General features: G+C 37.8%; 2 protein-coding genes across 2 annotated transcripts in view; one reads left to right on the forward strand and one right to left on the reverse strand.

Annotated features, from left to right (window-relative positions):
- LOC108754712 overlaps positions 1-21837 on the forward strand; it is a 68212-nt gene that overhangs the window by 26701 nt on the left and 19674 nt on the right. The gene's annotated exons all lie outside the window — the stretch shown is intronic.
- Positions 18480-21837, reverse strand: part of LOC108754710 (myc-associated zinc finger protein-like) — a 10019-nt gene continuing 6661 nt past the window's right edge. The window contains exons 2-3 of the mRNA XM_018497221.1: positions 19960-20788; positions 18480-19368 (exon numbers count right to left, since the gene is read on the reverse strand). Of these exons, the coding sequence (XP_018352723.1) occupies positions 18711-19368; positions 19960-20788 (1487 nt within the window). The 3' untranslated portion in view covers positions 18480-18710. The remainder of the gene's footprint in view (positions 19369-19959; positions 20789-21837) is intronic.

The following is a 21837-nucleotide window of genomic DNA, read 5'->3' on the forward strand; positions in this document are numbered from 1 at the left end:
TTGTCCGTGATCTATATCTCTCATTTAGCGTTAAACGCGACTGTTTGCGATGTAACACACGCTCTTCTCACATAAATTCTTCTCAAGAGGAATGAGAGATAAAAATCAAACAAGTGAGTTTAACGCTAATTGTGAGATAAATCGATGAAATTTTTGAGCATTGGACAAAAATGTTGCTTTTTTAACTTTTGAATATTGAATATCATATTTTAAATAATCACCATAATTATTAATGTTTTTTATATTAATAAAATTTTCGCTTCAATGAAGCTTAAATAGATTTCGATGGCATAAGTAATTCATATTCACGACAATATCTACTTTGATTCACACTCTCGAGGAGCGACCGAAGAACTTTTGTTAATTTCAGAATGTGCGATTAAAGATTTGCATAGATCCGGTACAACGTGTGTTTCTAAGGAAACTGAATAATTTCGAATCTTCTATTATCGAGGTATCAGCGAGAGAATAACTTTTATTGGATATTATCGATTTAGTGTCATTCATTCAGCCGTAATTAAATTACAGCTAGACGAGGAATTGAAGCTGATGTCATCGTTTATTTGAGGTCATACAAACTATAGCATTATAATATTTTCATTTATTCTCGTCTGCACTTTATACATTAAATTTTTTATCGTAATGTATTCGATAAATTTCATTTAATTCTGAACATTTTGACGAGATCATTCACTAAGATAAATGAAGTTTATCTAAAGCTATATTTTTCTTTTTTCTTTTTTTTTTTTACTTAAGAGAGGATTCGTGTCATTGAACGAATAAAATGAATAGTTAGTAGCCGAACGCAGTCGTAATACGAATACAGAAGTTTTCTACACAAGTGTGCTCGGAATGACGATTTTTTTCTTTTTCCTCACAACTCTCGTCCCAGTTTCAATTAAAAGAAACCTTGAGGTTCGCGATAAGCATTGATAGCGATCCCAGCTGTCACAGGCACCGAGTGAAATACATTAGCAATCTACAATAACTATATCACTACCTCGGAGGCGAAATACAATCGTCTGGAATGTTTATTATCGTCGCTCTCTACGTGCTAAACGCGCCAACGTTATTCCCGTCGAAAGTAGTCTCGATCGGCAAATAATTAATTAGCCAGCCAGGCTGGTCGATCTAGGCAATTAGTGTCATCTACGTAAATGCTAAGTATAATTAGCACTACGGTCAGAATAAGTTAAGGGCCATACATAATGTCCGTGTATACGTGTACATTATACGTGTACGTCTGTGATTTCATGTGTGTGTCGTGAAGTGTAAATGTGTGTGTTTGTGTTTGTGTGTGTGTGTGTGTCAAAATATGCGTAAATGTGTGCACACGCGGGTGTGTCGCATGCGTGTAAAGTGTTCAACGTGTGTGTGTGTGTGTGTGTGTGTGTGTGTGTGTGTGTGTGTGTGTGTGTTATCTACGAATTTTTTTTTTTCATTATCGGTATAATATAATTTACCTTTAGTACCTTTACGCCGTTAGTTACGCTCGTTTTTAACTCTATATTGCTCTTTGTATTGCTTCGGCGGCAGTATAGCCCTACTAATCATGCAAGGTATATTTTATTGGTAGTTTTTTTCTCATTATTAATTAATAAGTAATCAATAATAGTGAGATTAGAGTGTGATTAGTAATAATAATAATGATAATAATAATAATAATAATGATAATAATAATATTGTTCGTCGTTATCATTGCCGTATATAATGATAACCATAATGGTCGTAATTCTTAATTTGCGACTTGCTGTCCAACGCACTATATAGCGGCTAAAGTACGCACTCTCTCTTTCTCTCTCTCTCTCTCTCTCTCTCTCTCTCTCTCTCTCTCTTTCCCGCTCACACGTGCATACGTGCGCACGTGATTAACCGTGATTGATTTAATCACGCTGCCCTATTAATAATTCGATATAATTTCGTCGGTCAATAACCGGGTCAACATATTTCTATAAATATAGTTAACTTTATGCTTTGCGTGTGTACTGCATTCTTAAGTAAAAGCTACGAAATACCTGTGCGCGCGCGCGCACACACGTACACATACACGCAGTTATACGCACGCATTCTTTCATACATACATACGCTATATATCTCCTTTCTACTTTGCTCTTTCTTGTGATTTTTCCCCCCCCCCCCCTTTATTTTTCCTCTTGTCTCGCACGTGTTTCTATGACAAAATACATCGTATGTACTTCATCTCCATCATTTTTCGCGGAAATCAAAGGATCCTGTAACGCTCGCAACACGTTCTTCACGATTAAACGCTATATTTTTATTCTAGTACTCTTTAATTTCCTACTAATTGTGCTCTTTAGGCTCGCTACGTTCTTTTCATCGTTTACAAGCGTTTAATCGTTCTGCTTCTTATGCGCAATGCATTATTTCATCATTATGGTTATTCTTGTGCCTTTTCTTTTCCGTCTCGGACGTTTCCGCTAAATCCGACCGTTTAAGCGCGCGTATGTATAATAAATAAAATCGGCTGCGTCGTCGTAGGCTTAAACTATTGCGGATTAAAAATTTGTCGATCTATTCTCGGTCCCATTTTTTCCAACTTGCACTCTCACTCTCTCGCATTCCCTTTCTCTCTCTCCCTTTCTCTCGTTTTCTTTAATTAATAATTAATATTATATCGGACGCGCGCCTCTTCAAGGACGCGCGACCGTCTACGAAGTTATTGCTTTTGAATACCCCGGCTTCATTGGGAGCATCCAATTGGAACAATATCCTGTAAATATCAGTCGTACTCGGAATGGGGTGGGGCGGAGAGGGATGTAGGATCGCTCGGATTGGCGAATCTTTTTTTTTGAATGGGCATTTATGGATAACTATCACAATACGTACAATATCAATATCTATATGCGTTATAGGTAAGGTAAAGATTCACCTGATATCACATATATCCTGAAAGTGTCGCGGCCGTTTTTTATTCGCTATCGTCGAATTAACGAGGACAATTTCGCCGAAAGCCACTGTACTTCCACTTGTATGGATCCTTTTTTTTTTTTTTTTGGCAGATTTGATCTTTTTTTTAAATATCTTCTTTTGTGACTGGGCGGTAAAACACACAAATGATATGAAAAAGTGATTCGAGATAGTGACAAAAAAAATGCAGGAATTATTGTTCGATTTAGAAATTTTTTTCCACGGTGTGATAAATTATGTAACGTCTCATTATATAAGTGTACAAATATAGAATATCAGACATCTGTACTAATCAATATTTTTATATGGATTACATTTTTGGTTGTCATACATCCGGTGAATATGTTTTGGAATGGAGATCGAACTTCAAAGATGGGATAAGGATAGATTTATCAAAAAAGTGGACCATTTTTGTTTCATCGTAGAAAACAATTAGCGCGGAAATCATCCTCGTTACTTCGTATATTTGTTTTCATGCCGTTCGACAAGCAGCTATTGGTTTCTCTCGCTGTCAATAACAAGAATAATAATAATTCAGAATCGCGTTAGCCGAGATGATTTGCCGTTTTATTAGGGAGCCGTGTTATTGCTTTCGTCTCAATGTACGTCGTCTTCAGTTCCTTCAAACCTGTAATTGACACTGACCGTACTCGCATGAAACGCGTTAAACACGCTAAACAATAATTTACTGGCGTATAGGCACTTTTTCTCTGTTTCTTCTCCTTCTTCTCTAGCACTCTTCCTTTCTCTCCCTCTCACTCTCCTGTCCCCCACCATACTGGGGAACTCACTCTTTTATAGAATTTGTTGCTTTCGTTTAATCGTTGTGTATCTTCTTCTCTGTCCCTTATAACTAACAACGATTTAAAATCACGTTTAATTGGATTAACATGGACTCTCCAATAGTATGAGAAAAGAGCGTTGGGAAGATGAAAAGGTGAAGAAGGTGGCTCGTGTCGATAAAGTTATATTGCAATAGATAGAAGAAATTTCCTCCCCGGCTCCACACATTCTCTTCAGAGATATAGTCTTCTTCCATTAAAGAACATTGAATTTATTGCTACGCTGTCTAGTAAGAGTGGACGAGTTCAAATCGGCAAAACGACGAAGGTCTGCTCGCCGAGCAATTAATAGTTGGATCCACAGGTAAGAATCAATCAAGCTCGTTCGCTCCGCAAGCATATCTAAAGTCGCTTTGCGGCTAGAACTATTGCGGCTCGCTTGTTGATAACAAATGTGTGTGTGTGTGTATGTGTGTGTACGTGTGAATCCATATTATATTTCAAAATTCTCGAAATTAGAGTATCAAGAACGGCTCGATACTCTAGTTTTAAGCTAAATTTTGGAAATTGTGTAAAGGTTATTGATTTTTCCTTTGGAAATAATTAAATCCTGAAATGTAATATCGAAAATCCTAATACGCGGTTATGTAATTCTCTTGAAAATTCACTTCGACATATACGTTTGTGGAACCGGATGATAGGATTTTGTAATGCGAATTCACAATCAGATGGCGGCGTCATCCGGCGAGGTAACTCAGTTACAAATATATTACAATTCTCTTTGATGTGTCCGCACGGATACAATCCCGATACTATCGATTTTGTCATTTATTTAGTCTATCGTTTGATGGTGCCGCGATCGATTTCAGCCTGTGCCGAGAGAGGAGCCGTTCATTATTGATCGTAAATGCGTTACCTCGCACACACAGACGGATATAATTTTAACGACCGGCAAATACATCCGACATCCCATTTAATTATGCGCTTTTCAGGTTTTCGGATAATAACACCGATAGCCGTTGCTTTAACATACATGCATGCAAGCACAGACGACTCACGCATACGAAGACACGCGTGTACAGTGTTAACAGACAAAGTGGACAGCACAGTAAACGACGACAGGTGTAGAAGACATTTCCACGACACGAAGTACGAAAAGTGATCATCTCACAATTTCCAAGGAACCGGCCTTATTAACCATCTAACTACTACATTAACGCCCCGACAAGTCCCGGACACATTCGAAACCGAGTTCGATTTTCGGCTTTCGCTTAAGGCATCCCGAAAGTGCGGCGCGAGTGAACGCGCGCGTTTTCCTTTTTATTTATCTATTTTTTTTTTTATTTTTCCCCTTATAAACGTGTATGAAATCAATCGAGCATCCGTGAGAGAGGGATATCGGAAGCCACCTACATTACAGTCCATTTGCGCGAATCGTTCTTGCTTTCGCTAGCTTTGTACTTAATATCACTATTATAGTCGCTTATTAAGATTTTATTGACTCAGTTTCATCCTTGAAAGGTTTTATTGACTCAGTTTCGTCATTATTGACTCATTTTCACCCTTGAGCGATTTGTTTCTCTCTTTCCCTCTCTCGATCTCAATTCCCTCGATTGCATTCACCACGTTTTTTTCGCATAACGCAAAAACAATGAAAAATTCGTGCGCTTCGTGATTGACACGACAATTCCACAGCGCAGCGCAGCGCATTTCTCGAATTACTTTGTCGTACAATTCATACTGTATAATTCGGACTGTCAAATTGAAATTTTGGAAAATTTATATTTGCTTACTTCATAAATTGTGAATTAATCATACTAGCGAATCATTCATCTCAGATAATTTACGATTTACAAGATTTCGTAAATTGTAAGATTTAAAAATTTATATCTCCCTCTTATCTGTAAACATTAAATTCTAAAGCTGTTATATCGTTCTATTAGAGTCTGACTGATTTTTGTACGCAATGACTCGTATTTTCCAACGATTCTCTTCTCTGTGTTTTTTTTCTTTTTTTTTCAACGCTGTCGAATTAATCGTGAATCACGAGTATTGAAAGTAATCCGAAATAGGGTAACATCGAAATTTCGCGCTTGAGTTGGCTTAAACATTTGTACATTTGCTTGGACATTTTACACGTAAAATTATGCTAGATTGAGTATTGCTTTGCCCTGATTCGAGCGCGATCGTTAACGATCGCTTTACTAGATACGAGATGAAATTCCAAAATTTCTCAATCGCTCGCACGTTCTGAAGTATCAAAAGGGTGTTCTGTGTTTCTCATCGACATGATTCATCGAAAGGAATTCGAAAACAGCCGAGACATTATCAAATATTTATTATTATTGACCCGGCACTAGACCCGCGGTCAACAAGTACAGTTGCGTATATCCTCGACGCGAGGAATATCGCCCCTATTCGACTAATTAATTTCCTCCGCATTGATTTCATTATTGCTTTCGGGTTTAAGACGCGAATTGCTCGGTTTTCCATTGCTTACTAAGTTAGTAACTTCGCGCGGACTCGCGTGATAAATAAAAATTCCTCGATAAAAATTTATTTGGTGTTCATTGGTGCGTTTGTGTTGGATACGTAGTGTACTTTGTGATAAAGTTACGCAATTAAAATGATCAAACTGTTCGGTAATGGTAGGGAAGATATATTTTTTTTTTTTGCTTGTTTTTTTTTTATCCAAGATAAAAAACTCCGAAAACTTCCGTAAATACTTTACGATTTCCGGCATTGAAACTTTAGCCGGCTTAAGCGTCCATTATCTACTTAAAGTTTCTCTCGGTACGAAGTGCTTGACTGGATTTTACTAACGCACTTTGGACCTTAATCCATCGTAAAAAAATGTTTCCGTTTTTATGTGCTTTATCGTGAGCTTTTATCTTGTACGTTTTGACAGAAGCTCGTATAATATTTACGGATTAATTGTTTTCTACGTTCATGCAGCGCCTTTCCCAGCTTCTGAAACTTTTTCTTGTGATTAATCGATAAATTAATTAATTCCAACATTTTTCTGAATTTTATTTTTTCCATTTGAAAAATTAAATTTAAAATATTTTAAATATAGCAACGTTATATAGATTAACTTAGGATTTATTCATTACGTGTATCTCGTTTATTAAGTGCTACGATCTTAACGTATCAACACGAAATCAACATGATATTATATGTAAACATATAACATGCGACATTGCTTATCGATATTTCATTAATATCGATGTAACAACTATATTCCATCCAATCTTTATAGAAAATTACTAGTGTCTGAAATAGCTTCTGTTTCTCTTAATGTTGTATATCACGATATCTCTTTAACGTCAATACGTTAATAATGCACAACGTCGTTCACATTGCTATAAGAATTTTGGATACATTAATATACTGGGTTGTCTTAAGGAATAAAATTAAATATATATAGATAAGTAAAAGAGGAAAAAGAGAGAAATTGATGAATTTTACCTAAACGAAAAATGTATCGATAAATTTCAATAAGAAACGTATTTTCTGTAACATAATCATTATTCATTTAATAATTACTTTTATTGGACAGTCTATAAAATTGTTTATCAATGGTTCATCACTTTTACTGAATAAATAAAAAAAATGTATTGTGGAACGATGTAAAAAGTTTGAAATGTGAAAAATTCTTCGAGAGGAATTTTATGTTTCACATGTGCATGTTACTTGTAATATTGTGCAGAAAACTGAGATTGCATATGTGATTACGAATGAAACTCGGAAAGGCATCTACACGGACTAGAATATTGATATTCGCGGCATGTCTAAACGACAAAATGAAAGAATAACGTAGAACCGGAAGCCGGAAACGCATGTTGTCACACTTGTCGGAAATAATAGAAGAAAACAAAAAATGAATTCGAGATCTCTTCACGCCGATATTTATCGAATATTGGCCCGACTGGGGACCCAGCTCTCGCCAGTATAATATTATTTATAATAGTTTACTTCATCTTGCTGCTTATATATTATGCTTTAAGTGCTGATTTCATTTAAATAGTCCTTTATACCGCTACTTCCTAGTACTCGTGACATCGTTGTGTATCGTCTATATCTATATTTTTATATTTTTATATACATATTTATTACGTGGCAGAAATAAAATGCGGGACGAAGCTAAAACCAATGCTAATCATGTAATGATATTAACGATATTTAACGATATTACTTTTACAGTCGAGTCGTCTTAATATATATGTATACATGTGTGTACGTGTGTACGTAATTGTGTTGTAGGTATATTCGAGTATATACGTGTGAGTCTGCATGTAATACGTAAGTATTGTATAATACTTACTATATATAATGCATCGGTAAACGCGCGTCCGTTATAACGCCTCCTCGTTACAATCCTCGTACGACCCAAATGTCGCTCGCTTTGTGTTTGATCTGGCAATCAATCGGTGGACGATTCCAATTGTATTGGCGCGCTGCGACTTTCCATTTTTCCGCGAGATACTCGCTCGCTTTCTCTCCGCGCGAAAATCAAGTCACTTTCCGATCTTTCTCCGCTCTCACAAATCGCGATCTGTCCGCAATACGTAAAATTGCGCGAGTCGGAAATGCAGAATGGTGCCATAACGAGCGTATAAGCGCGGAAGGAAGTTTACACAATCGTGACACGAATATTCCGTTCCGGCGAATAGTCATGTAAGGTAACGAACCTCTGTAAAAATCCGGTGTAATTTCTCCTTGTATGTTTTGTACTTACAAGTGAAATACGTCGCCGGCGTTTTCTACTCTCCCGTAATATATATTTAAGCTATTACACGATATTCGTATATAAGCTTTCGATATTTTTCATCGGGAATTATATTTTTTGCGGTGACAAAAGCACGTCTTCGCGCGTTGAAGATTAATTGCGGTAATGCTAAATAATAAAATATGTAAGTCGGTTTCTCATCAACTATTGAGCTTCCGGATCTCGAAAAGGTAATAATTTAATCCACACACACACATTAATACATAAACGCATACTCAGAGGATATCCACAGGATATTCACCGTCACGGCTTTTTAACCACGCGCTTCCAATAGCTCGACGAATATAAATCGTAAATTAAAGCTTTCCGTTTTCTAAGATTTTAAGACCCTTAAAGAATCAAAGATGATCGATATCTCTTTCTTTTTCACTTGACAGGAAAACCCGATTGGCTATAGTTGGCATATACTTAACTGCTAGAACTAGCGTTGAACACATGGATCTCTAAGTGTCATGCTGTTAAGCGCATTTTATTATCGACGAAAAAGAGTCTAGGATATCCGGGACCTCCTGAAACTGGATATACAACGCGAATTCAATTTGCCTAGGGATGCTTACGATACTATCATCCGGTAGTATCATTTTATTACTGAACATTATTGGCATACGTTGCATTTGAATTATTGTTATATTAGTACCAAAAAATGTAGGACTCGCACGAACTGGTGGATAATATTGTAATTTTTCAACCACAATATTGCAATATTAATTTTAATAATATTATAGGAATAATAATTGGTAAAATATTATATATTGATGTAAGCATCCCTGTGTTATGGATTAAATTGGACCTCAACGTGTTAACAACGTTTTCTTGCCACAGCAAAGTCAGATCCATTCATCCCTTTCAGTATTGTCAGGGTTCTGTCCGACTCTGTGCAATCCTGTGAAATGTCATCGTAAATGACAATCATGTTATAACGACATTGATAGATGATATTGTGCAATGTAAATTACGTAACGAGCATTAGCGCCCAAATATTACACAGATATTCCAACTAATTTAACGGCAATTTCTGTGGACAATCGTGAAGTGATTAACACCGTTATCCTATAACATTTTTAACAGTACGGAGCATAATTAACGATCTAGGATGTCTAATCATTATAACGCGCGCTCGCTTTGCACTTCTCATCTATATCTAAAGTAAACGTGGGAGAAATTTGGAGTTATATACTACGAATCCGACAATCTCTAGGTCAAATCTGCTTACTTTAGTTGTTATTTGGTCACTGTAACTAGAATACTTCTGCTCTGTGTTCGTATGAAATATTTCATTCCTCTTTTGAGGAACAAGACGCGATCACGTTCATCGCTCAGTAGAATTATCATTTTCGACAGAATACGCTCAGCGTCCTGTAGTTTAAAAGTCGTTTCATCTCTGATAGACATTATCCTCTCTTTTAGATCGTGAAATGATGGTGTTGCGATATATAAATAGTGAAATGGAATATTCACTTAATCATAGTTAAGTGTCGATGCTGAACCGACTCTGAAATGTTCCGTAATAACGATTTTCGTTTTCTCGTTTAGCAGGCTTAGACACCAACGGCCAATTAATCTCGCTTGGACTTTCGACCGATTTTACGATGTTGTAAAAACTGGTCACGCTTAATCGCGACTGAGAGTAAAGAGAGTAGCATGTAATTTCGTATCTAAGCACCGTTGTCTCTTACGTTATCTCTCCTTGAACTGTTCGGTTTCCCTCTTAAATTATTTTTTTATACTCTTCCTCTCGCTTATGCCTAAGACAGCTAACAAACGATTAAAAAATCGTCAAGGCCCTGGTTGGAAGGATTACAAAAGTACGTCGCGCGTTTATCTCGTATATGCCTACGTAGCGTATCTTATCTGAGAGGAGGATCATTTCACTGCACCGTAAGAGATTCGAGAATCTGTGAAATTCGAGAGTGTCGGCCAGATGAGGAAAGCTATGTTCTCGCCGTCTTGAAAATTTTCGCGCTCTCATCAAAAGCCCGAATAAATAATTAAGATAAGTCACGCGACGAACAAAAATTATCAATTTTCGTTTCTACCTTCGTTCGCGCTCTCATGAAGTTCTTTTCCGCAGTCGAGTAGACTCTCTGTGCGGCATGCGACAAATTTTAAAAAATATCGCTCGTGAATTTAACGCCATGCGATGTTTATGTAATTCTCACCATGTCAGTGTTAATATTGACACCAATACGGTTTGTATTGATAATCTCTGGAGTGCTATTCTTTGTACACACCGATAGTTGTCGGCGTTGTTTTTACTATACAAAATATCTGCGCAAGACACAACGACAACCGACAACTATCGCGGTAGACGCGTACAGAATACGACTCCTGGTGTTTAGAATTATGTAGACATTTAGAATTATATAGACGTCGCACGGTGTTAAATGCACACTGATTGTTTTTAGAACGAAAGTATCGATTTACGAGCCTTTTAGCGCGATCTCCACTCTGCCGCGAAGAAGAGGCCCACATCCAGAGAAAAGGTTGCTTCGATTTAAAGAAATTTTCTTTGCTGTACGGTTAAAGAAAAAAATTTCCTTAATTAGTGAAGAAATTTCTTCGATTTAAACATCATTTTTTAAAATCAACTAAAATTTATTTAAAGAAATTACGTTCAAATCCAAGAAATGACGTTCAAATCTTGATTTCTTTAAATATAAATTTTATTTGATTTAAAATAAATTTTATTTGATTTAAAAAAATAATGTTTAAGTCAAAGAAATTTGTTCGCAAAAAAATCAAAGGAATTTTTTCTTTAATCGTATAGCAAAGAAAATTTCTTTAAATCGAAACCTTTTCTCTGGCCCTTTTCTTGTGTTCCCATGTACATACGAATGTACATCGCGTGTCTTCTGAAAATTACGCTCAATTAACGCAGATTGCACTCAGACACATATCGGCGCGTCGATCAGTGACGGTACAATTGCATTGATTGCGAGAGATTGAATTGATGCGCGTGCAAATTTATTTTTATTTAAAAAATCATATCTCTTTCGCATATCTCTTTCGATAGTTTGACATTACCACTGGCATTATTGCAGAGGCCGATTATTATGGCATTTCTTTATACTTTCCCGAAACGTTAATTTAAATCCAATCTGCCCACGCATGCCATTCAATTGTTATTACATTAACTATAATTTTATCAATTTTCGATTGAACAAAAATTCTATTGAATAAATTTGATTTTTTCATCTCGGTGGAAATGCGCGTTTATACAAGGGATGACAAATGAGGATTTCGCAGTGGTTCGAAAATGTTCAAATAAATACGCGGCTCGCGAATTAAAACAAAATAACGGCGTGGACGGAAATCGCAATTAAATCAAAGATAAATTGAAATAAAACGACAGCCAGGCGTGCGGCGCGGCCGGATATTGCAATTAAATCAAAGGTAAATTGGAGCGAAATGATGGTCGACCTGCACGGGCTAAATTAAAGTTAAATCAAACGTAGATTAAAACAAAATGACACGGGCGCGAATTCGTCCAATGCGGATTAAAATAATGTTGGGTTTTATAGACGTCCGATGGGGAGAGGCTCGCTTTAATTTATATTACGGTGAAATTAAATGGTGGTTCGATATCAGTTTGTAAATATATATATATATATATATATATTGTATATATAAATTTAAAAATAATGTTAAAAAACTGCACGATAAAATTACGACGTTTTCAATCATTGAATGTTCTCGGAGGCAATCGAAACGCGGAACGCTCCGAAAAAAACTATATATATATATATATATATATATAGGAGAGCATGGCCATTTTCACAGTGGCAAGCTTGCCAATTAGAGCGTACGACGACTCGACCGAAATTTCCCAGTCATTTGACCTTAAAACCACTGGAGGTGCAAGGACACTCGAGATAGGAGAGTAGAAGAACCAGTAGTCAAAAGAGGACTGTCGCTTATGAATGTATATGTATGTGTATGTGTGTGTGTGTGCGCGCGCGTGTGTGTGTGTTCTGTGAGTGTTTGTGTGTCATTCCGTGTGTACGCTTGCATGTAACATAGATGTGCGTGCGTAAAAGAATCTCCATCGACCGCGTCAGTCGCACGAAAGTATTGCACACGTCTGTAGTTTTGTTAGTAGAAGTTGTTTATACTGTACCACGAGAAGAGAGTACGTTTCGACGTTGATTCTGATCTCGACTTCTCGAGCACGCCATGAGAAGGCTTTCCTTAGAGAGCCAAGTTTTCAGATCGAAGCGGAAAGTACGAAAGAGGAGGATTTAAGTTTCGATTGGACGGGGAGGGGCTCTACATTTCGTTTTTTTATTCCTCGCTGCGCGATAAGGACGTATACGTATGTCATAATTATTACAGATGACATTAGGCGATTGGAGATTGCTTTAGTACATGATTAATGTGCTGCTAGCGCGTTATCATAACGTAGTAATGATATTAAAAATGTAATTTTAAGTGGTCGTTATGTAACGTTACCTGCATTATATCTACTTGTATCACCGTTTGCAGTAGTGGCAAAAATTTTAAGCTCTCGCGCGCAACCGTTAATCATTAACGAATAAATTTATTTCAATATGAATGATAATTTTATAAAGGCATAAATAAGAAATTCATTTCATAGATTAATTTCATCCGAATGAGAACTCTAACATTGATGATGATAATAATAATAATAATAACAACAATAATCGGCAAAATCTCAGGGTGAAGTCGATTAAAGTAAAGTCATATTCGAAGTATAGTGGAGATCGACTTTTTCTTTTTAAAGTCGATACAAAAGATAATCGCGCAGATAATTCGCGAGCATTAATAAATGCGTTTTTACGAAAAGAGCCCTTCCTTCGACCAATTGCACATATCGATATAGTACAGTATAGCAATATAGAAGCTTATGTATCACTATAATCCCGCGATTAAAGAGTGTAAGAGTAAGATAGGGATTTTATTTATTTTTTTTTTTTTACACAAGAGTATCGACTATGAAACGGATTTATTTTCCATTTCTATACCCCCGATATATAGAACTCCTACCGCTATAAGTATATTCGCCGCATTCGCTTCTCCGTTATCAATAAATATACCATCAAATTTAATGTCGTTTATTTATATTTTCTGTTTCTCTTATGTTTTGTACACACTTCTTTGAGCACCTCTATGTAACATCGATTTCACGATAATAGGGTTGAGCTTGAATCGAGATGATTCCCTCGATTCTAACTATATCGGCGAGGCTCGAGAAATTCGCTATAGGAGTAGCCGCTCTGCTGGCATTTAAGGCAATGACATATCCGCGAAAGAAAAGCGAGAAAAGTACGGGAGTATGACAATCGTTTCTCAAAACGTTAAATTGTATAAAAATTGAGAACATGGCGATAAAAAGATCGATGCTCCAATTAAATGATGTGTAACCATTATTTTTGCAGCGAGGATAACATTAGATGTAAATAATAGTGATGTCAAGCTGATAATTATATAGGATTCAAAGTAGAGTTCAGTAATTTTATGAAATCATTATCTTTAGCAGAGATCGTTATTGAGATTGATCACAGGAAAACTTTTTGCGTCCCTTCTCCTTACAATTAACTTTAAATTATGCAGTGCCCATTACATCGCATTGTCCTATTTGAAAAGGGAAGGTATATTTATAATTTTAATAAATCTCTCAATTGTCTTTCTACAAGATTTTGTTCTACAGTTATAATCACTATGTTTAAACGGGCTAAAAAAATAAATTACCGGGAACAAATTTTCCGCGTGAAAATTTTCTCTATTTTCATAGTCGTCGAGTAACAATTTGCGTTAAAACAATTGACTAGGTAACCTTTTAACGAACCGACGCAATTCCCACAACGAACCCTCGCCGTTCGCTAATTATGACTATAGCCACCGACCGTTTTTCTCTAATCGGCGCTTTACAGCTGTTCAATTTCTACGCGCGTCTACAAATCGTGAGAAAACAAATGGATATGCTTCCCTTTCGATCGTAGCTCCCTTTTAAAACTCCGGTTTGTTTTTTCATAATGGCATTTAAGTCCGACGAGCACAGTCCTTCTCTATACACGCTTGAATTATCAGTTGTGACTATATACAGGATGTCCCACAACCGGCGGTAAAATCGAAAGCAATACGATTCTCTTTAAAAAAAGGAAATTAAGTCTACGCAATTAAATATTGCGAATTATTTTAATATATGATCGCTAAATATTGACTGTATTTAAGTATTGCTTGAATGTAAATGCATAGCCTGCTCTTTATCGTTCATTACATACGGAAGAAGTTCATTACAGAGAATGAAGCTTACAATGCGTGAGCATTCAAACAGCAGCCTTTTAATTGCCTAAACAGTACAATAAATAATTTGCAAAAATAGAACTCTTGTACAAAATTTATTAATGTCGATTATTAATTCCTTTTTTTATTGGCTCCTAACAATTGGCTGTTTCTCATTAAACAAATTAATTAATGAAATTTGTAAAAAGAAAGAGTATTGTGGAATAGATTACAAATAAACGGACACAATGAGCAATTTCTGCAGAATAAAACAAGATGGCAATCCTTTAACATTGTTGTGTCCTATTTTCTTGTTTTTTTTTTTTTTTCAAGTATCGGAAATTGCTTTAGGCTTTACCTCTACTAGTGAGAACGTTCTGTTTACGTGTACGTATAATATATAAATGTATATTATGCATATATATTACCACGATCCGGAAGTTTAAGTGTATCGACTAATAACTATACCCGCGAGACTACCTTAAATAAAATAACTTGTCGCACGGAATGGCATTTTCTTTTTTTACGAATTAAAATGGAAATTGCACATGTTTTAGTTTTTATACTCGTAACACATGAATATCAATCGTTGTATCGAATCGTTGTACTAGCATAATAATAATAATAATAATAATAAATACTAATAACAATAATAATAAATAATAAATAATAAATAATAATAATATTAATATTACAATGACAATAAATTAGGACGAAAAATTGTCAAGAAATTAATACGTGATATATGAAAAATGTAAAAACGAAATAGCTCCAGGATGAAAATGTTCTGAAAGAAGTATATAACTTTCAATATCTTGACAATCCGTCAATAATAAATACAGGAACAAATAATTACGACTATGGGATCGAGAAAGTAACAATATTTCTACTATACAGAGAAATAAACGCAGAACGAAGAATACGGTACAAACGAACGATACAATAAGCGAATAAACGATAACGAACGAAACAGCCAAAGGAAATTAGGGAGATTTGAGACTTACGCAAGTTTTCAAGCGAGCGCTGCGTAATGTTGCAGATTTAATTTTTTCGTTGTACGTCTACGCAAATAAATTAGTATTGCTTAATCGTTTATTGTTCTATAGCCGTATATATTTATATGCTTATATATGCATTAATAGCAGCGTGGCGTATTTATTAGCAGCTAATGCTGCGCGAGATGGAATTTAAAAAAATTGAACAAAGCTCCACTGCGCGTCAAGCATTATCGGCCGATCTTAGACACACGATTCGGTCCGAAGAACGAGCTACGCGAAAAATATTGTTCGTTCTGTTCTCCTTTTTGCCGGCGAGATTTCTTTCTACTGTACATGCAAAATATGTTATCGTTTCTCGATAATATGATCATTGCAACAACAAAAAAATGATCGGACATATTGCCCGCATGCTCATCGGCCGTAATAATTATTTTAGTGTAATTATTTTTTCCGCTGGGCGACGTGAAGCGTGATCCACACCCCACTGATTGCGTTTATATTCTGTGTGATTATATTCTCTCTCTCTTTCTCTTTCTTGTTTAATGAAAAACGTAAATAAAATTATTTAAGCCCACGATTAAATACATAGCAATACACTATCGATTTTATTTCATTTCGAAATATAAAAAATCAATTAATTGTTATGTGGCTAAATTAATAATTATCTTTCATACGGTTCCACAACTGTGGCGCAACATAATGCGCTGATTGAATTATGAATGAATATAACAAATTTATTCTGATAACGTAATTCAATATGTAGACCAATATATTTGACGTATATTCATCACGCAAACATCATTAATAACTTTTTCATGAACATGATTAAATACTCAATGCGGCACGATCTATGCAATTAGTAGAATAAAGCTGAATTGAATTTATTAGTTTTGCTTGTATAAAATTATCAATTGATATCAATATATAGGAGCGATTCACATTATTACAAATAGTATAGAGATTTTTTTAATATAATAATATAACATTACAGTACGTAAAACACAATGTTAAAAAGTACCCTGTCAAGTAAATTAAAAGGAACAATTTAAAAATTACAAAAGCAAAACCGTTACTATTTCAAAAAATCAATACCGATTTGACATTTAAGATCCTCTATCTTTAACAGAAAAAAAAAAAACAAAAAAAAAAAAAAAAAAAACAAAATAGACCAGGGGGTGTGGATTGGGCGATCATTTTCCATCATGCCTAAGCATATCGTCGGTTCTTGCACGAGTACTCCATTAAACTTCGATGTGTTCGCCTCTATATGTATAATTATATAATTCGTTGTGTCGAAACATTGCTTTGACCGTACGTGTCGTCATATTTTTTTTTTTTCCTTATATTGCTTCTATAAAATATGTGTATAACAATGTTACGCATCTATTACTCGAATTTTGCTCTAAATACGTGGATGTACGTGTAAGTCTCGGTCTATACGATACCATACGCGTGCTTGCGCGCCCACGATCGCAAGCATACCAGTCGATTCGCGCGAGCGACTACCCCCGCGACACAACCCCTCGCGCATTATTTTCCACCATCGATCATTCAATATCACCGGCATAGCCGCTCGTTTCATGACTGAAAATATGCGCGTGTTACCAGTTACCACGTGGCGCGTAAATCGCATATTCGTGCGAAATACGCAGGTGTGCGTCGACGATTTAGCTTGTGAAAAATGAGGAAGGATAAAGATTTCCACATCAAGGCTCAAGCCCATATCTTCTGTAAGAATACTCGTTCATTTGCCGAAGGCATAACTTCGACTATGTACACTCGTTGGTTACCGCACTTATCGATTAGCTATAGCTTTCATCGTTCTCTATCCCAATGGCTCGAACTCGATGAAATATTAAAAAGAAACGTCTACCGCGAAATGACTGTTAACCTTCTTTTTAATCTTAAACAATTTTAAGCGCAAGTATCTTCGAACAGCCACATTAGCATTGTTATACCAAGTGCAATGCAATTGTTGAAATTACGTAGCCAATATATTTGGAAATATTTTTTGGGACTCTCGTCCCCAAGCAATGTTATTCGAAGTCATCGTTACTTAAATCTTATTGATCAACCGCAACAGATGGCATAATCGGTTCCGTTTAGTTCCGTTACTCTTTCGAAATACCTATGTACGTCCAATTAGCAATTATTCCTATAGGATTAGATTCCGTGCTTACAATTTTCCTGACTGAAAATGAATTTTAACCAATAATTAATTGATTGCGAATTATGGAATCATCGATCACACCTGCGCGTTTCGATGGGTCAGTCTCGATCGCAATGAGAAGGATCGAGACCGAGATTCGACGAGCGCGGCTCGTGAACCGCGATTATGGATCCATCATCGGTCTGGCGAATTCTGGATCTCTCTTATTTTAACTCCCCCGTTTTTAATTTAGGCAGCTAAATATTAATAAATAATGTCTTCGTAACGAGCTTCGCGGACTAGAATCGTACGCGCTAGTAAATATATATACTATATATAATAATATAATATAATAATATAATATTATATAATGTAATAGGTATATAATCGACTAGAGTGACTAGACTCTGCAGTGTGGACGTCATCGTTCGACGTGTTTTTTTTTTTCTTTTACGACTTAACATTACTGGACGTTTTTATTAATGTTAGACATTATTAATAAACTCACGCTCTCCCTCTCTCTTGCTCCCTTTCTTTTCTTTTAATTCTCTATTCGTCTTTCCTTTTCACTCTTGTTTTCTTTCTTTCTTTCTTTCTTTCTCTCTTTCGCGCTTTCTCTCTCTCTCTCTCTCTCTCTCTCTCTCATTTCTGTCTCTACTGGCACTTTTCTACTTAAAATCTACGGGCAAACCTTATATCCTCTCCTCTGCTCTTCGTACCCTCGCGCCTCTTCGCGATCAAGCGGCGATTATAGGGCACCGCTAGCTCTCTCTCGAGCCTTCGATCGTCGTGGCGTCGTTGCTCTCCTTCTCGAAGCGCTGCTACAAGCCTCGATTGGTGTTCTGTTGCTGCGTGGCGTTGTTACCGGCATGTTGCGGCGGCTGCTGCTGCTGCTGCTGCTGTTGCTGCTGCATCCCCTCGTCGCGCAGGCACGCCGATTCTAGGTGTTTGTTCAAATAGGACTTGAGGGCGAAGGTCTTGTGGCACCTCGAGCACTCGTAGTTCTTGTCAGCCGAGTGCGTCTGCATGTGCGCCCTTAGATTCGAGCGATCGGCGAACGCCTTGCCGCAGTGAGCGCATCCGTACGGCTTCTCGCCGGTGTGGCTGCGCAGGTGACCCTGCAGTAGCCAAGGTCGCGAGAACATCTTGCCGCAGACGCCGCAACTGTGGGCGAGCTTGTGCGTGAGCACGTGCATCGCCAGGGCGGGCATACTGACGTACGCCTTGCCGCAGTGAATGCACTTTTTGGCCGATTGGGAATCGAGACTGCGATGCGTCTGCTTGTGCCGCGACAGGTTCGACGACGTGGCGTATTGCTTGCCGCACTCGGTGCACGTGAATTTCGGCCTGTCCGGCTGGGCGGCCTCTTTATCGGGCACGGCGGCACCATTGCCGTTACCGCCGCGTCGTTTCGATCGGCCGTCGGACACGAAGAAGGCCTCGTAGGTGTAAGCGACAGTCTTGCTGCTGCCGGTGGTGCTGTTGAAAGGCGGATTTAATTATCATGACTCTCGGACGATGAGGGTTCAGACACAATGAAAGAAACAAGGAATAATAGATTTCAATCTATTCTCTATGAGAATCATGTATTCGAGAACCCTGTGTATCCCGATGTATCCAGGTTCTGGTTAGGGGTTGAAATCTATTATTTCTTGTTCCTTATTCCGAAGTATTCCTTTCATTGTACCTGGGCCCTAAAGCTTTTGGAACGCACTGTTGAAGTTGGCAGAGCCGAAACGTTTTGCTACATGTAAGAACGTTAAAAGTTGAAAATGACTTCTATTGTTGTTTTCTTTATTCTTTTTCTTTTTTTCTTTCTTTCTTTTTTCACATATTACATATTCGAACATTGAGAGAACATAAAATTATTTACATTGGATATAAAATCTACAATCGTAGTCCCCACATTACATATTGTGTTTCCTACAAATAATAGTAAACACAAATCAATATAAATAATAGTATTAAAACAAATAAATAATATTTCTTTTTTAAAGTGTCGACGTTAAGTGTGTTACTGCTAGGGAAAAGATGGAAGGGAGTTACATCGTTGAAGCCTGAGAGACTTACCTGTCCCTGCCGACGTTGCAGTTTCCGCCGGTGGCTTCCGCGGTCGCAGGCGACTGCGGTTGCGGTGGCGTTTGCTCCTGTTGGCGTAGCTGATTGGTCTGCGAGCTAGGTACCGGCACGAGCACGGAGACCGGTATAGACTGTATACCGGTCGTTGGTTGTAACTGTGGTGGTGGCTGCTGCTGTTCCTGTTGTTCCTGTTGTTCTTGTTGCTGCTGCTGCTGCTGCTGCTGCGACGCGGGCACATTCGGCGCTGCAGCAACAGCGGCAACGGCAGCGGCGGCTGGAGGTGGTGGTGGTGGTGGTGGTGGCGGCGGCGGTGGCGGTGGTGGCGACAGGGTGTGAATAAAAACGGAATGCGTGGGTGCGGCGGGCGACGCGCTGAGATCTAGAATGGCCTGCGCGGCCGATAGATCCTCCTCGGCGGACGTGCGTATCTCCGAGATCGATTGTAGGCTGTAAGGACGGTAGATGTCCTTCTTTTTCGGCGGTAAGGAGAGCGCAGTCCCAGTGCTGGTGAAGGACATCGAGAGGCTCTTTCGCGGCGGCAGGCATAGCGATGCTGCGGCAGACGATGACGTTGAAGATGAGGACGATGATGATGATGATGATGATGATGACGACGATGATGGATTTGTAGCGATGACCGTCGCCTGATGCGACGGCGTTTGATGCAGACCCGGTCCAGTCAGCACCGAAATTGGTAAATCTTGCTGCGCGACTGGAGGCGGTGGTGATGGTATTATCGGACGCGCTAACTCCGCCGCGGAGCGTAACGTGGCGTACTTTGGCGGCTCCTCGTGATTAATCCACGTCTCGTGCGTGTAACCTGCAAGAGGGGAAAAAAATGGATCGATCTATAGACACACAGACTAGAGCGTGGAATAGAGCGGGTCTCTTTCGTTTATTTTTTGCGATAACGTTTAGTTTTCTGAATAGCGCATATTGAACACTTGAAGATCGTACTTGTATTCTCAACGAACAATTACGATTGTACAAGGTAGCTGTGAGCACGTCACTGCAAAGAGGTATTATTTTATGTTACTTTGAGATTGAAACTAACGGAACAGCCCCGCTCTATCCTATATTTGATCACGCTATGGGCTAAAGGCATTTTTTGTCAAGCTGAAAATCGCTTGTCATAGATACCGTCGGAATCATTAGGGATACTATTTGCGCTTAAATATAGCGGTGATTTATTCTTATATATGCCTTTCGCGAAGAAGGAATAAGCGCGTTCTGCGCCTGATAAATGTGTATGCTAAACTACTACTAATTAATGAGAGAGGTCGAGATACACATCATCAGCGATCCGAGTCTAAAATATTACCATTGATTTACTACGTATCTTCTCGGAATTTATTGTTAAGACATCCGTGTGAATCTAAATTTAATTTATTCATGTAATTCGTACATGTCCAAACGTAACATAGGAATACGTACATATTTAATACGTACGCTATATACAATATAAATCCTGAAAATCCTCACAATGGAAATAGCAGCTGCTATTCCAATTTATAATATTCCCCTTGAGAATTTTTTCGTACGAAACATCCAAGTGATACAACAACGGAAGGGTAACGAAAGTGCGGTGGATGCACGTAGGTACATACTATATAACATCTCACTCGTTCTCGACGGCATGAATATTCGAGTTCGTGAATCACTCACGAGTTGCGTGGCGTTTCATTTCCTGCGCGCCAGCTGTTTCCACCGTATATACCGGTCATTAACGGGTATGAAGGGGACGAAAAAAAAGTCGGGAGTGCAGGAGTCGGGGTGCGCTACTGGTAACGCGGCACGTGAACTATACGAGGGTATAATAATGCGGTGTGTATCTGTTGCGCGTCGCTCGCTGTTGCGCAGGGTTGTCGT

This window comes from Trachymyrmex septentrionalis, unplaced genomic scaffold (assembly GCF_001594115.1).
Source record: "Trachymyrmex septentrionalis isolate Tsep2-gDNA-1 unplaced genomic scaffold, Tsep1.0 scaffold80, whole genome shotgun sequence".
Taxonomy (NCBI): domain Eukaryota; kingdom Metazoa; phylum Arthropoda; class Insecta; order Hymenoptera; family Formicidae; genus Trachymyrmex; species Trachymyrmex septentrionalis.